This window comes from Vulpes vulpes, chromosome 13, assembly GCF_048418805.1.
Source record: "Vulpes vulpes isolate BD-2025 chromosome 13, VulVul3, whole genome shotgun sequence".
Lineage (NCBI taxonomy): Eukaryota > Metazoa > Chordata > Mammalia > Carnivora > Canidae > Vulpes > Vulpes vulpes.
In genome coordinates this window covers 85,196,763-85,214,551 of record NC_132792.1, presented here as the reverse complement: position 1 = coordinate 85,214,551, position 17,789 = coordinate 85,196,763, and the positions used below count along the sequence as shown (strand labels likewise).

The 17,789-nt window shown below is 40.1% G+C and overlaps 1 protein-coding gene across 1 annotated transcript in view; it reads left to right on the top strand.

Annotated features, from left to right (window-relative positions):
* The first annotated feature begins 1,230 nt into the window (after window positions 1-1,230).
* The window catches only part of NDUFV2 (NADH:ubiquinone oxidoreductase core subunit V2), a 33,984-nt gene continuing 17,425 nt past the window's right edge, over window positions 1,231-17,789 (top strand). The window contains exon 1 of the mRNA XM_026005943.2: window positions 1,231-1,436. Within this exon, the coding sequence (XP_025861728.1) occupies window positions 1,383-1,436 (54 nt within the window). The 5' untranslated portion in view covers window positions 1,231-1,382. The remainder of the gene's footprint in view (window positions 1,437-17,789) is intronic.

The following is a 17,789-nucleotide window of genomic DNA, read 5'->3' as shown; positions in this document are numbered from 1 at the left end:
TATTTTTCCCTTCTAAATGTAAATACTGAAAACCAAGTTAGGAGAAGCAGACTGACATAAAAGATGAGCAAAGAAATGGGAAGGAAGCCTTTGGTGTTCATTTCTGGCTAACTGGCTGGCAGCCTTCTTGTGGCTTGAACTTCATAATTTGTAAGATGTGACTTGTAAACGGTTGCAATGTGATACTGTAGCGTTTTTAAATTTTTTTTTTAAATTTTTTTTATTTATTTATGATAGTCATAGAGAGAGAGAGAGAGGCAGAGACACAGGCGGAGGGAGAAGCAGGCTCCATGCACCCGGAGCCCGATGTGGGACTCGATCCCGGGTCTCCAGGATCGCGCCCTGGGCCAAAGGCAGGCGCCAAACCGCTGCGCCACCCAGGGATCCCCTGTAGCGTTTTTAAATCAATGAAGAATAGAATTTTAAAATCCCTATACTGCTGTGAAAGTTCCAGAAATCATTCACCAGTTTAGCAAAGCAAATGGCCAAAAGGAAGGGGTGGTACAGGACGTGACACACAAGAAAGAAGGTAAAATCCCGAGGCAGTAGAGTGCCTGGTAAACTGCACAGCAGGAAGCAGCGCTGTCCGCGTCACGGCTGCTGCTGAGTGAACGCTGGTTGGAATTTCCAGAGATGACCAAGCAAACATCAAGAAGGAAGTGGCTTTTTTTTTCTTTTAAGTTTTATTATGGACGACTTCTAACATGCACAAAAGTACCGAGGAGAGTCACGAGAACTAGCGCATCTTCAACCGCCACTACTCGTGGCCAATCTTGCCTCGTCTGTCTCTCCAAGGTTCTGAAGCAAACGCCGCATCTATCACTTCGCCCTAGTATGTGGGCACACACCTCCAGGGCAAACGAACGGGAAACGAGCCGTCTGGTGCCTAGCTCACTCCGTGGCAGCCTTATCTTCGACTTTATAACTTGTAAAATATGATTTACAAGAGGGTTAAAATGGACTTTTTTTTTTTTTTAAGTAACCACGATAAAAAAAAAAAAAAGCAGGTGGTCAAACCCCCAAAAGGCTCTCCGGGAGGGAAGCTCACCCCATGCCTCCAGCTCGGCAGTTCCGTCCCCAGGAGCCCAAGGAGCAGCCCGAGGCCGCTGCCTTCCGAGGTGGAGGCCGCCAGCCGCAGCCCGCCGGACCCAGCCTTTTATGGACCTGGCTGGCCTTCGCCCCGCCCCCCCGGGAAGTCTCCGCCCCCTGGCCCCGGCAGCCCCCGCGTGCCTCCGCGCGCGCCCCCGCCACCTCGTCCTACGGAGCGGCGCGCCGCCCCGGACGCGCGGGGCCTGGGCTCGGGGGCGCGCACGCCGTGCGTCCCAGGCTCGCTCGGGATTCTCGCCTGGTGCCGCCGGGAAAGGCCGACGGTTCGGTCCGCCATGTTCTTCTCCGCGGCGCTCCGGGCCAAGGCGGCTGGCCTCACCGCCCAGTGGGTAAGGAGGTTCGGAATGAGTCCGGGCGCTGCCGCCGCCCGTCTCTGTTTCTCGGTGTCTCCTTTGGTGGTGGGCACGCGAGAGCGCTGGGCTCTGCACGGCCCGCAGGCGGCGGCAAGGACACTGCGGCCTTCGCCCTCGCGCAGGGAGGCCGCCAGCAAGGCGCTCCGAGGGAGGGTCGCAGGCCGAGCTGCGGCGGGTGCGTGGTGTCCCTCCAGCCCTGGGAAGCTTACGCCTAATGTGGTCAAGGAGAGGAAGAAGCAAGGGCCGTCTGGTGCTGTGTGTGCGCCCGCCCGTCCTTGCGCGGACCCAGGCCCGGCCTAGCTCGGCCTCAAAGGTTGCTAAGACCCCCGCCCACAAAGGAGGACCTTGCCTGTCAAGCCCCGTGACCCGGTTGCTGCCAGGTTGCAGGTGCGGCGCCCTGGAGAAGACTCTGAGATTGTAGGCTCTGGCTTGCGTGTCCAAAGCCGAAAGAGCCTTTCCTTAGGCGGATAGAAGGTGTTCGATTGACTGCCTGTGTGTTGCAGATCGGAAAAGTTAGGTGAATAATCGTATCACACTGTGAAAGAACACTGCAGGTACTGCACCCAGAAGGATTTTAGAGCTTGAATGGGCTTCTGATATCCGAGTACATGCCCTTATCTTAGGCAAGGAAAGTGAACCTCAGTTCGAAACACTCATTCAGCTTAGAAATGGTGATCCCAGGAATGACGATTATAGCAGCGTTTACTGGAAAAGAGACACCCCTTCCCCTTTGTTTCCCCTAGCAGTAAAATAGAAAGGTTGAGTCAGTTCTTAGCAGAAGACCGGGCGATAATACACAGAGTTAGGCCTGAGTTTGGATGGTGGCTTCGCTGCCTTTTCTAGCACTTAGTTTTCTTAGTCATAAAATGGGAAGAATACTCCCAATTTGCAGAGTTTAGTCTTTCGGTAAACATTTGAGGTCCTACTGCACTGCCGGGCTGCAGGTAAAAATATGGATAATAATGATAGGTAACATTGGGTCACTACTTTCCATGTGCCGGGTTCCCTCTTAAATGTTTACATTCTAAATCTCATTTATGAGGTTGGTACTGTTATTTTTCCGTATTACAGATAAACGGATTTAGACAATCCCTATTCTTGTGTAGTTGATAGTCTCACGTAGAGGAAACTTTAGGACGAGTATGGTACAGTGTTAAGAGATATGGGTAAGGTCAGTTTGGTTTGAAGGTGGTAGAAGATTTTTCCTGGATGCACTACTAACAAATTGGTGATAAGATCACATAAATTAGGGAGAGGGTATAATAGGTGGAAAGGACAACATAAGAAAAGGCTGTTTTTATTGGTAGTTAGCAAGAAAAAGCTTAATGTCTATAAGAAACCTCAGTGTTGCTGGACTCCATTGTTAGAAGCAAGGTGAATCGAGAGATGAAGTGAGAGAGGTGGGCAGGGCCCAGATGTTGGAGCTCCTTGCTGTCCATGCCAAAGATTTTGGCTTTATCTTAGAGGCAATGCTGAGCCAGTGAGGATTTTAAAGGAGTAGAGGGGCATGGTCAGATTTCTCTGTATTGGATAGATAGCTGCATGGGAGTGAGGGAATACATTTGACCAGAGGCAGGGAGACAAAATAAGCCTCTTGCAGAATCCCAGGTGAGGGGTGATGAGGATCATCAACCTTGTCTACTGGTTGAAATGATAGAAATAAGAGTACAGATAGATTTTAACTTCTTCAGTTTTTGAGGCAAAGGGTTATTAGAGATAAATTGAAAAACAGTTTAAACAATGAAAAAGAATATCTTCAGGTAGTGGAAGAAAATTTCAATGAAATTTTATGTTAGTTTCTGCAGCTGTTTTTTCTTTGTTCAAATATTACCTGGTATGTAATGTATACCCAATAAATATTTGTTGAGTTGAATAAGTTTTTGTTGTTTTTCATTTTCTTCCAATTTTATTAATCTAACAGATCTTTCTAAGGTATACAGCAAGGTGGTTTGATGTAGAAGTTCAATTTTTATTACACAAGTAATACATTGTAGGAAAAACGTAATATTGGGAACAGCAAACAGAATAAGCTCAAAAAATAAAAATTACCATAGTCTCATTGGCCTGGAAATTATCAAAATGTTAACATTTTTGTGTCTGCAATTAATAGGCCTTACAGAATATTTTTTTATTCTTTTATTTTTTTATTTTTGGTAAAAATTGTATGGTAATTGTTCGCCCTGTTTTGTAGCCTGTTTTTTTCTCATAAAACTTTTTTTTTTTTTTTTTTTTTTTTTTTTTTTTTTTTTATGATAGTCACACACAGAGAGAGAGAGAGAGGCAGAGACATAGGCAGAGGGAGAAGCAGGCTCCATGAACCGGGAGCCCGACGTGGGATTACGTCCCGGATCTCCAGGATCGCGCCCTGGGCCAAAGGCAGGCGCCAAACCGCTGTGCCACCCAGGGTTCCCTCATAAAACATTTTTGATCCACATTCCTTATCAATAAATATTTCTTTTTTTTAAGATTTTATTTTTATTTAATTATGAGAGAGAGAGAGAGGCAGAGACACAGGCAGAGGGAGAAGCAGGCTCCATGCCAGGAGCCCAACGCGGGACTCGATCCTGGGACTCCAGGATCGCGCCCTAGGCCAAAGGCAGGCACGAAACTGCTGAGCCACCCAGGGATCCCCTCAGTAAATATTTCTGTATGGTCATTTTTAATGCTGTGTAGCATCCTACTGTGAGGATGTTCTATAACTTATATAACCAGGCCTTTCTAACCTTTTCCAAATAGAATAATCAGAATGACCTAGCAAAAGTCAGGGAAAGTATAAGAGGTCCCACTAATAAAGTTCCTTTCTTAAAGAGAAACCATTAAGGAAACCATTTGTATTTTCAGAGAAATTGCTTATTCTGTTATAATTTCTGCTGTATTAGCTAACTGCCAATTTCTTTACCACAGACATCAGTTTATCATTGCTTTAAAAATAGCCATAACTTAGTACTGTCTAGAAGTGCCTACAAGACAATAGTTGTGTGATCTTTTAAACCATATTTCTTGGGATCCCTGGGTGGCGCAGCGGTTTGGCGCCTGCCTTTGGCCCAGGGCGCGATCCTGGAGACCCGGGATCGAATCCCACATCAGGCTCCCGGTGCATGGAGCCTGCTTCTCCCTCTGCCTGTGTCTCTGCCTCTCTCTCTCTCTCTGTGACTATCATAAAAAAACAAACAAACAAAAAAAAACCATATTTCTTAATCTCCTGGAGCCTCATTTTTGTTTCCTGTAAAGTACAGTAATACCTTATTTAGTGATTACCAAGAATTGCCTAAAAATGTGAATTGTGGAGCGGTAGACACTTAGAATAGGTTTATTCTCTTGAATAATTTTCCATGGCTTTCTGTAATGTTGATATCACTTTGCAGCTCATCACTCACTGCCTCATTCCCAAGCCACTGCTTAATTCAGTAGGAGTGAGGGAATTGTGGCATTTTCAGCATTGTATTTTGAGCCTTAAAATTTGGGTTCTTTTTTGTAGTTTCCATTTGATCTTTTCGTTCATTGAAGATTTTTTTTTTTAATGTCCATAAACTTGAGTTTAGCAGTTTTGAAATTGTTGTGTGGTAATCTCCATTGATTGTCTTTTTTCTTGAAAATGGGCTGTTTTGTTTTATATTGAGTAATTTTGGATTGTATCCTAGACATTGTGAACTATAGGTCATAGAAATTAATAGATTCTGTTAATTCCTCTGTGAGTGTTTTTGGTGTTGTGGCAGGCTGTTAACTCAGTTGAACTTGAAATATAATCCAACTCCCTTGTGGGCAGCAGCTCAAATAATTGCTTCAGTTCTTTTAGCTGGGCTGCTTGGAGTTGGCCCCAGGTGCATGCATGGTTTGGGGTCAGCCGCAGAATTTGTGGCTTCTCTCTGGCTCTTCCTTTTCTTCCATTTCCCACTTTTTCATGCCTGTGGTTGTCCCAAACTGTCCTATGGTTTTTCAAGCCATTAAAGCTACATGTTTTCTCTTGGGGTTTTAGCTGCCCAGAACAGTATTGACAGGGATCTGCCATCAGGCTAAAAGATGTTAATTGTAAAGCAAAAAAACCTTGATTGGCTTCATCTAAGTATAGACTCCCCTTCTGTGTCTGCCATTTGGTGGTTCTCCAGTGCCTTCATTGGAGAGTGTTTTGGGTTTTTTATTTTTTTAAAAACATAGTTTATGCAGAATTTATAGTTGTTACTCAAAAAATAGTTTATGCAGAGTTTATATTGTTTGGCCTGACGATATCTACTCAGCTACTCTGCACATGGAACCTCGTGTGGTGGCATTTTTCTATCTAAATTTGCTATCTAAATTGTAAGTTTTGTAGAATGAACTGTTTTCCCATTCCATTTAGAAGTTCTTAAACCTGATTTTTCAGTGTCCCAGGGTATTTCCATTTTAGCCCAAGGACTCTAAAGGAGTTTTTTTTTTTTTTTTAAGGCATTTGTTTTAGTTTTCTATTTTGCTATCACAAATAAATTACCACAAATTTGGTGACATGCATAACACAGATTTATTGTCTTATGATTCTGTAAGTTAAAAGTTTGACATGGGTTTCCCTGGGCTAAAACCAAGGTGTTGGCAGAGCTACTGGAATACTGTAGGGGACAGTCTGTTTTCTTGGCTTTTCCAGCTTCTAGAAAAAGCTGCCCTTATTTGTTGGCTCATAGCCCCTTTCTTCCATTTTCAGAGCCAGCAAGGGCAGGTTAAACTCTCACATCACTGACTCTGCTTCCATCATTTGTGACATATCCTTTCCTAACTTTTCTCCTCCTTCTACATTTAAAGGGCCCTATGATTATCTTGAACCCACCCTGATGATCCAGAATAGGAGTTTCCCTATTTTAAGGTCAACTGATTAGCAGTCTTAATTCGATCTACAACCATAGTTCTCTTTTGCTATGAATATTAATATATTTAGAGTTTCCCAGGATTAGGAAGTCGGTATTTTGGGGGCATCATTACTCTGCCTGCCATGACCTTAAACACTTAATAGAAAGAGAAAATAAGTACATTTATTTATTCAGTGAGGTTCAGCAGGCCACTACTGCATATTACAAATTCAGATCTTTATATTGGAGATGTGAACTCAGTTTCTGTTTCAAAGATATTTAGGGATGCATGGGTGGCTCAGTGGTTGAGCATCTGCCTTTGGCTCAGACTGTGATCCTGGAGTTCTGGGATTGAGTCCCACATCAGGCTTCCTGAATGGAGCCTGCTTCTACCTCTATGTCTCTGCCTCTCTGTGTGTGTGTCTTTTTTTTTTTTTTTTTTTTTAAGATTTTATTTATTTATTAATGAGAGAGAGTGTGGCAGAGACACAGGCAGAGGGAGAAGCAGGCTCCACGCAGGGAGCCCAACGTCGGACTTGATCCGGATCTCCAGAATCAGGCCCCGGGCTGAAGGCGGCGCTAAACCGCTGAGCCACCCGGGCTGCCCTCTGTGTATTTTATGAATAAATAAATAAAATCTTTAAGAAAAAAAAAACCCAAAGATATTTATAAATAGCTGAACTCCCTTCTCATTGGGCACTGTTTAATATCAGCCCAGTACTTTGGGTAATAAAGTATAGGTTCATTGACATATCAGTTTGGTTTTCCATTTTGACTCACCCCCCACTTCTTGAGTCAGTCAGGAAACAGTCGTAGGAAATTTTTTTCACTCAACAAGCACTAAAGACAACGTGTTTAAACACCTTTCTTTGCTTTGTTGTAACAGAGGGAAAGTGCCTTATATGTGGGATACTTTGCTGAGTGTCATCTCGTTTTGTAGGTGAGACAGCTGAAGACTGTCAGATAAATATGCCTCAGATTACACAGTAGTAGGAGCCTGAACTCGGTTTGTTGGCAATTCCCATTTTTTTCTTTTAACTGCTTTTCTAAGTTACTCAGGTTTACTGAGGGAAATTGGTGTGTATGGTGAAGATTTAAATTTAATAGGTGCTATAATAGTAGAGAGGCTTTCCAATGTTTGCAGAGACCAGAGAAGTGATTTTACTCAGGAAGAGAGCTGCGGGGAGATGCGGGTTAACTACTTTGGTCATGATGCATGCAATTTTGTTCCTAAGGGAATATCATGATAGTATCATGAAAAGAAATATTACAGTTTGAAAAATACAGGTAATGACATGCTCTGTTCAGATGGCTACATATTGCTATAAATACATGTCCTTAATATTTTGAAGTATGGAGAAGGAAGTTCCTCATTATCACTAACTAAATACTCCTTAGTATTCTTTAGTACTTCTAAAGATTCTGGGTTGGAAAAGATCACCTAGCATTTCTTATTCTTGACATCATTACATTCTGAAGATCATATACCCTAAAGCAGTAATTCCCAAACTTGATCTAAAGAATAACTGATGATGCTTTAAACAATATACGTTTGTTGGAGTATTAGGCCTTAGGACTAGAAAATAAAATAGTTTACATTTATATAGTATTTATTTTTGTTTATTTGATTTTCAAGTCAAAAAATTGTGCTAAAATTTTACCAGTTAATTCTTTAAGTTAAAAGCTCTTAAAATCACTTAAACTTTTGAAAATGAGTGTTTGCTCTTATACTCAGCTTGTAATTATTTAGGGTCTTATCTGTTTTTGTGATTATTGAGGCCTGTAGCTTCATTTTAGGGGTACAAGAAGAAAAAGTAATGGGAAACTGGAGTGTTACTATTTAATTAAAGTTCCAGTAATAATAATAATAATAATAATAATAACAGTAGTGGCCAGTACATGAATACTTATAATGATACTGTACTAAATACTTTCTCATTTAATCTTTAACAGTTTAAGATAGGCACTGCTTTGATTTTATAGATGAGCAAACCTAGGCACAGAGAGGTAGAGTAGGGATCCCTGGGTGGCACAGTGGTTTGGCGCTTGCCTTTGGCCCAGGGCGCGATCCTGGAGACCCGGGATCGAATCCCACATCGGGCTCCCGGTGCATGGAGCCTGCTTCTCCCTCTGCCTATGTCTCTGCCTCTCTCTCTCTCTCTCTCTCTGTGTGACTATCATAAATAAATAAAAATTAAAAAAAAAATAAAAAAATAAATGTTTAAAAAAAGAGAGGTAGAGTAGCTTGCTCAAGGTTACAGTACTATAATTGGTGAAGATGAGACTGAACCTAGGTCTATTGATTGAAATGATGTTTGGATATTTCATTTCTATGAAGTATTTTTTTTTTTAATTTTTATTATTTATGATAGTCACACAGAGAGAGAGAGGGGCAGAGACACAGGCAGAGGGAGAAGCAGGCTCCATGTACCGGGAGCCCGACGTGGGATTCGATCCTGGGTCTCCAGGATCTCGCCCTGGGCCAAAGGCAGGCGCCAAACTGCTGCGCCACCCAGGGATCCCTCTATGAAGTATTCTTATCCTTATGAGTATTGTTTGTATCCACATTGGATTTTACGTATCTCCAGAGTGCTTTGTTTAATTTATGGTCAGGTTAGACAGTATTGTTGCCATTGATATGGTTATCCTAATCTGTAATGCTCCTATAAAACCTGTGCTTTTTGCGTAGCTTTTCTGTTATATAATTTGGCCAAATTTTGCTTGATAATTCTCTTACAGTGCTAGAAAAATCACTGAGATTTTGTTACTTTGAGTTAGCATTTTTAGTTAAATTATTGATGGAACTTTATTTGGAAGACATTTGTAAGAGCCTTCCCATATAGATTTGAAAATATAACATAACTTAATTTTAGTGGTTAAAGCATGTATTCAAATTAGGCAAACCTTTATCTGGCTTTTCATTTATTTAGTACTGAGATCTAGGGAAAATTTTTTCCTTTGTTCTTTGAGCCTTAATTTGCACATCTCTAAAACAGATGGTAATAATACCTGGTAGGGTTGCTGGGAGGAATGAATGTGTTACTTTATTTATAAAGTTGGTAGCACAGTTTCTGATGCAGAGTAAAGCACTTGTATTTCTTATCATTGTCTTTGAAGTAGATAACAGTTACTATTAGCCCACTCATCATCTACTTTACTAAACTAAAATGCACTGAAAACTTTAAAGTGTAGAAATACCTACTCTGAATGTATCATAAACAAAGACTGTTGGGGTAGTTTTTTGTTTTCAGGTCTTTGCTCTGACAGCTGAAAGAAACGGCTTCTGGTTGAGCTGGCAGTGGAGGAGGCTGTAGGTAATAGGCAGGTCAACAATGGCAAGTACAGAGGGAGCCAGTATCACTTTGCCTTTACCAGACGTTTCACATGTGAGTTGTGACCCCCTGCAGGTGCACACTTATATTGTGGATTTAATCTGTGTTTGAGGTAGTGTGAAAGGTATATTCTTTGCCTGAGTTGGTTGCTCATAAAAGAAAACACCGATTTTCAGTGCCTGACCTTAGTCCTATCTTTCTGACTAATTAGGTTACTGATTCTGTCAGTTTCGTTTTGCAGCTTCCTTATCCTTTAAGTTCCTCTGGCTGGATGTGTCCTTTTATAGTGCAAATAACTGAGAACTGAAAGGTGAGCAGAGTGGATATACTGCTAATGTTTGAGCAACAGAGGAAACTAATTTTAAGATTTTTTTTTATCTATTCATGAGAGACACAGAGAGAGAGAGAGAGAGAGGCAGAGACACAGGTAGTGGGAGAAGCAGACTCCATGCAGGGAACCTGACATGGGACTTGATTCGGGTCTCCAGGATCAGGCCCTGGGCTGAAGACGGCGCTAAACTGCTGAGTTACCCAGGCTGCCCTAGAAACTAATTTTAAACAAATGTAGAGCTCATGAAAGATTCTGTTCTTGTGAGTGGGGTGTGTAAGAATATAAAATTTCAATTTTTGTTGTTTTGAGCTATTAGGATTGGTAATGCAAATAATTATTAAAAAGGGAAGGGCTGGGATGCCTGGGTGGCTCAGTGGTTGAGCGTCTACCTTCAGCTCAAGTTGTGATCCCCGGGTCCTGAGATTGAGTCCCGCTTTGGGCTCCCCGCATGGAGCCTGCTTCTCCCTCTGCCTGTGTCTCTGCCTCTCTGTGTCTCTCATGAATAAATAAATAGAATCTTTTAAAAAGTGGGGGGAGGGCTAATAGAGCAGACAGTTTAGATCCAAAAGGCCTGGGCTATGACTCCATCTCTGTCACTAATTTTTGTGGTATAGGGCAGGTTACTGTTTCTGAGCCTAAGTTCCTTTAAAAGTAAAATAGAAATAATAACTAACCATAGATTTTTGAGAAGTCAATGAAAAAAAGTATCTTGAAGTACTTAACACAAAGCCACTCAAGTTGAATTCAAAGAAAACACTTGCCATTATTTGCCTGTTGTAAATAATTGGTGTTGGAATGCCTCTTCATTCCAAGGTAAAACTAAATTCAAATGGCTTATTAAGTGGTATAAAGATGGTAACTCAGACTTTTCATATCTTATTTATTCTTTTATTGCAAGTGTCTAATGTGGATGTCATAATGAATACAAAATAGGTGAAGCTCTAAAAATATGTAAAAGACATGGCAGCTTTGAAAATGGCCATGTGCTACCTTGATATGAATGGGTAACAGTTTATGCCAGTTGAGAAGCAACGGGGCTAATATTTATCAGTTTGCCCTATTTTGTTTGTTCATTGTTTTATAAACAAATTATCTGAGCCTTTTTTCTACTATTTTGAAGAAGTTTTGGCTTCAGACATTGAAATTAAGTTGCTCAAATGCTATGCTAATGTGTATATATACCTATTTAGGTATTCTATAGGAAAAGAAGAGTGGCATTTACTGTTTTTTTTGAAAAAAGTTTTTTAAAAAGACAGTAAATTAAAAAAATAAATAAAGGACAGTAAATAGCTTGTTTTAAATAAAGGACATACATACATACATACTTCTCTCTGTAAATGGGAATGTGGTGAGCCAATGGAGGAGGCAGGTCTTTTCATTTCTAATCTGTCTTCCTGTGTGTGGATGCATTCCAGGTTTTCTTCATTAAGTTTCTTGATTTCCTAGATCTGTATACTTCTAGAGCTCTGATATCAAATAGTTCCATTCAAGTGGCTAATAATAAGACTATAACTTATAAACATTAGCCCTAAGATCTTATATCAGTTCTACCAGTAATTAGTTATGTGATCTTGAGAAGTTTTCATAACTCATTTAAACCTCTATTTTCTGGAAATTATACCCATTTTGCATGAAAGTTGTAAGAATTAAATAATGGAAAAGCTTGGTGACTGACACATAGTACTTCTAAAATAATAATGATAGGTAATATAGTACTCACTATATGCCAGGCAGCATATTAAACACTTTTTACATAGATTATCTTATTGATTGATTGATTGATTGATTTTAAAGATTTTATGTATTTGTTCATGAGAGACACACACACACAGAGAAGCAGAGACACAGACAGAGGGAGAAGTCGGCTCCATGTAGGAAGCCTGACACGGGACTGGATTCCGGGTCTCCAGGATCAGGCCCTGAGCTGAAGGCGGCGCTAAACCGCTGAGCCACCCGGGCTGCCCTAGATTATCCGTTTTAATCTTTAGAACAGTCCTATGAAGAATGTACAGTTGTTAATACAATTTTACAGATGAGGAAAGTGGCTCTGGAGCTGGGCTTTTTCTTTTTTTTTAAAGATTTTATTTATTTATTCATGAGAGACAGAGACAGAGAGGCAGGGGCTCTCCATGCAGAGAGCCCAATGTGGGACTCGATCCCGGGACTCAAGGATTATGCCCTGGGTGGAAGGCAGACGCTAAACCACTGAGCCACCCAGGCGTCCCTGGGCTTTTAACAACTTGGCTATATTGTCTTTCTGCAGATAGTATATTTATGGAATATTAATACCAGTGATAGATCCCAGTTCCTGCGATGTTAGACTGTGGCAAATGTGGCTTTCAGAAATGATGAAATTGATGCTTCCTATTTGGTATTGGTCCTTTCACTGTCAGAAAGACAGTATTTCAGCAATTAGTTTGGTGACATTAGGCAGGATGATTTGGACTGGGGAAGGGTCAGCTAGAAAGCTATTAGAGTAATACACAGACCTAGAGTAATATCTGAATAGAGTAATGATAGGAAAAGGACTAAAGACTATTGATTTGTAAACATTGAAATGTTGGGACACTTGGGTGGCTCAGCGGATTAGCGCCTGCCTTTGGCCCAGAGAGTGATCTTGGAGTTCCTGGATTGAGTCCCACATTGGACCTGGATGGAGTCTGCTTCTCTCTCTCTCTGCCTGTGTCTCTGTCTCTCTCTCTCTGTGTCTCTCATGAATAAATAAAATCTTAAAAGTAAAAATAAAAAATTGAAATGTTGTGGCACCTGGATGGCTCAGTGAGTTAAGCATCTGCCTTGGGCTCAGGTCATGATCCCAGTGTCCTGGGGGTGCCCTGCTCAGTGGGGAATCTACTTTTCCCTCTCTCTAAGCCTCCCCCCCACCCCCAGCTTGTGCTCTTTCTCTCAAACAAAATCTTTAAAAGAATAAAATAAAAATTGAAATGTAATTTATACACATGGCAAAAAATTCAAACAGTATGCAAGGATATATGTATCATAGTATAAAATATATATTAAAGAATAAGGGTACAAGGATATATATTATGATAAATATATTAAATGTGTTGCATATATTAAAGAATAAATTTCCTTCCCACTCCACATCCTTGATCCCCTTTTTCAGAGATTGTCAGTTACTGGTTTCTTTTGTAATACCTCTATATTCTTTATTTTATAATATTTTCTATATTTTGAAAAATTAGTGGGACATGCAGACTGGGTATATTTGTAGATCTTTACCTTCTTGCCCAGAACTGTGAAGGCTCTGAGATTTTACCCTACTTGCCAGCCAACACGTTAAACCTGCCTTGGTGTAATGGATGCTGACTGAGACTCCTAGGTCAGGGACAGAGGATTTTATTACTCAGGCCATAGGAGGGTAGCATAAGCTTCATGTTCGAATTGATTCCCCTTCACCCTCACATCCCATGGGAGTGACATGGAGCAGCCTGGGTGAATGCTATGCATCACAACTGAGGAACCCAATCCCAGCTGCAAGAGAACTTGCTCAACCTTAGCCTGAGAGGGAGATACTCTACAGAAATCCTTGGAAAGACAATCTGGAACAAGAGCTGTCAGTGGCTAGTGCCTCTGCTCCTGTGCAGAGATGTGCAGAAACCGACACTCATGGAAAATTGTCTGCCAGCACTACTACTTCTTCCTCTCCAAATTTAAGTAAAAAAAGATTTATAGGTTAATTTCAGTGATGAGAAAGGAGAAATAGTATTTTTTAACCATCTCTAATATACTTTCACCAGAAAAATTGATGGTCTTATATGGATATAAATAATAAAAATAATTATGTGGAAATTCAGGAAGCTCTCACTAATCTGTTCTTTATGACAATATGGCAGTGACTCTTTGTTAGAGTCAGCTAACAAAGCGCAGTTTTAAAATCTGTTCTTAAGGAACTCCTGGATGGCTCAGTGGTTGAGCATCTGCCTTCAGCCTAGGGTGTGATCCTGGTGTCCCAGGATCGAGTCCCATGGCGGGCTCCCTGCATGGAGCCTGCTGCTCTCTCTGCCTCTGTCTCTGCCTCTCTCTCTCTCTCTCTGTGTGTGTCTCTCATGAATAAATAAAATCTTTAAAAATAAAATCTGTTCTTAAAGTGCAGTTATTTAAATCCCCCATTTTTCAGTTATTAAATGTTTTATCCCCATGTCAGCTAAGCAGATGTAATGATGCTCTAATAGGTTATATAGTGCCTTCAGAGAAACTATTATTTGAGCCTCAAAACACCCTAGTAAGTAAACAGCCCTGTTTTATAGGTGCAGAAGTTGAGGCTTAAGAAAATTAAGTGACTTGTGCAAAGTCACGTTAGTAAGCAGATAGTGGTGATCTAAACCCAAATTAAAATTTTTTTAAATCTGAAACTCCAGCATTTTTTTCTATGGCTTAGCTGTTTTTTTTCTGACTATTCTCAATCAGTAGTATGTTTTCAGTGATTTGGACTTTAAAGTACATAATTTTGGTTAGAAGTGTCTGTGTCTGTATTTGCATATAAGCTCATGTACATATCTGGAACTACAGGTCAGCCAGAGAGTGCTTCAAAATAGCTTTTCCAATATATATAGCTACATAGCCCCAGAGACCAATTTTCAAGATTATCTCTGTATTTTTCACTTTTTTCCTGTATTTTTCATTTTAAGTAAAGTTATGTGGCAGATACTGGAATAATGAGGAAGGGATCAAATATTAACCCAAAACTGAAGAAGCGATTTTAACTTAGAGATTGGTGGTGTTTAATTTGGTCATAATAGGGAAGTTGGAAAGATAAATAGGATTAAGAGTAATGGTGTTAAATTTCATTTTGTACTTGATGTTTTGTTTTACTATTTTTTAAGATTTATTTGTTTGAGAGATTATATGCTCGCATGAGCAGAAGAGCAGAGGAAGAGAATTCTCAAGTAGATTCCCCTCTAAGAGTGGAGCTTGACCTGGGCCTCAATCCCAGGACCTTGAGATGACCTGAGCTGAAATCAGGAGTCTTGCACTTAGCTGACTGAGCCACCTAGGCACCACGATGAATGTTTTGTTTTAAATAAGATTTTTTTGTTTGTCAGTTAATCCATGCTGAATAGGAAGCATGAGAAATAGAGAAAAACAGAAGAAACTATGAAAATAAGAATCCCTTACAATCTTGTTAACATCATAATGGAAATAGGCACTTAAAGTTATGGCCTTTCCAGTCTTTTCATTAATGTCTATATTGAATATAATTGGGATGGTAGTTTATGCTTTTTTGGTTTATTTAACTCTAATCTTTTCCAGTTATGATTGTGGCATGAATACATCTTTCAGTGTCATTCTTTAGGAAATACAATTTTTGGCAGCTTTATAATATGATTTTTATTGGAATTATTAATATTAAAACCTTCCTAATTTGGGCTTTTTTTTTTTTTAAGGTTTTATTTATTTATTCAAGAGAGACACAGAGAGAGAGAGGCAGAAACACAGGTAGAGTGAGCAGCAGGCTTCATGCATGGAGCCCGATGTGGGACTCGACCCTGGATCCGGGATCATACCCTGAGCCAAAGTCAGACGCCCAACCGCTGAGCTACCCAGGCGTCCCTGGGCTTTTGGTTGCTTGTGTTTTGCTGTAACATTACAGAGAATATATTTCTGTATAATAAACCTTTATCCTCTTTTTATACTATTCTTTACAATAAAATTCTAGAAGTAGAATTACCAAGTTAAAAGATGGCAACTTTAGTCTGTCTATAAACCGTTGTCAGTTTGTTCTCCTTGAAGGCTGAATCAGTTTTTACTTAATGTGTAAGCATACCTACCTCTTCATACACTCAGCAGAATTTTTATCCTTAAAAAAAAAGTGCTAATTTGATAGCTGGAAATATCTCATTTAAAAATGCATTTAAAAAAATTATGTGCAAGAGAGAGTGAGCATGAGCAGGGAGAGTGAGAAGCAGATTCTCTACTGAGCAGGGAGTCCAATGCCGTGCTCCATCCCAGGATCCTGGGATCAAAACCTGAGCAAAAGGCAGCCACTTAATCCACTGAGCCATTCAGGCCACCTAAACATGCATGTTTTAAATTACTAGTTAGTTCATTAACAGTTATATTCTGACATTTCTGTTCCTATTTATTCATTTTTCTCATTGATTTATATGTGTTTATGATCTTTTCAGGCTGTTAATTTTTTGTCATCAAATGTGTATAAGATTCAGGAGTCATTAGCATGGAGTTAATATTTAAGAATGAATAAACTCTAAGGGGCAAAAAAAAAAAAAAAATCTATGGAGAAAACCTAGGACAGAGCTGAGCCCTGAGGACAGCCTACCCTGAGGAAGTAGGTAAAGAGCCAGTAAAGTAAACAATGTTAGGGTTCAGAAGTTAGGATAAGAGGAGACTGGATGCTTTCCATTCTCTTAAATTAATTCTTTATTATGAAATCTTTCATTCTCAGAGTATAATTAAGTAATTCACTAATGTTACTCAGTAAAAATGTTCTTTGATAAAAAAATCTCTGCTGAAGTGATGCAGGAATTATCTTCTAAATTTTAGTTTCAGTTAATTTTTCAAAGCTTTATACTGGTGTGTTTTGTTTGTTTTTAACAGTATTATTTGGGAGCTATGCCCTTAGTTTTATGTTTATCTCAGTCTTGGTTCTGGACAGGCAAATCAGGAATATAAGCACAACCTTGTATTTAATTCTTAGATTAACCCTGAAGCATTTTGGGAGAATTTGTGTGTGTGTTTTTTTTTTAAGATTTTATTTATTTATTCATGAGAGACACACAGATCGAGGCAGAGAGAAGCAAGATCCATGCAGGGAGCCTGATGTGGGACTCAATCCTGGGTCTCCAGGATCATACCCTGGACTGAAGGCGGCGCTAAACTGCTGAGCCACCAGGGCTGCCCAGTTTGGGAGAATCGAATAAAAGTACAAGAACCTAAACAATCTCCTTGGTGTGTTTTTTTTTTTTTTCTTTTAAATGTTTATGTGTTTAAGATGCAAAACAGAAAGAATAAACACTGTGTTCCTTTTGCTGCCCAAGAAAGAAAACAAAAATGAGTTAAAGCCCCATTTACCACTAGCTGTTCAAATTCTCCCTCCTTGTCCTATTATCCTGAAACAGATATTACCATATTTTATAGCCATGTCCAGCATTCTTATTTCTAAATTTTTTAAAATTTGAATTCAATTAACATATAATGTATTATTAGTTTCAGAGGTAGAGTTCAGTGATACATCAGTCTTATATAAGACCCAGTGCTCACTACATCAGGTGCCCTCCCATCTGTCACCCAGTTACTCCATCTCCTCACCCCCTCCTCTAGTAACCCTGTTTGTTTCCTATGATTAAGAGTCTCTTATGGTTTGTCTCTCTCTCTGATTTTGTTTTATTTTTCCCTCCCTTCCCCTACGATCTTCTCTGTTTTGTTTCTTAAATTCCACATATGAGTGAGACCACATAATTATCTTTCTCTGACTGACTTTGCTTAGCATAATACCCTCTAGTAGTACCATCCACATCATTGCAAATGGCAAGATTTTTTTTTTTGATGGCTGAGTAGTTGTATTTCATTGTATACCACATCTTTATCTAGTCGTCTGTCAGTGGACATCTGGGCTCTTTCCACAGTTTGGCTATTGTGGACATTCCTGCTATAAACATTGGGGTGCAGGTGCCTCTTTGGATCACAGTATTCATATCTTTGGGGTAAATAGCTAGTAGAGCAATTGCTGGGTCGTAGTGTAGCTCTATTTTCAACTTTTTGAGGAACCTCCATACTGTTTTCCAGAATGGCTGCACCAGCTTGCAGTCCCACGAACAGCGTAAGAGGATTCCCCTTTCTCGGCATCCTCACCAACATCTGTTGTCTTCTGACT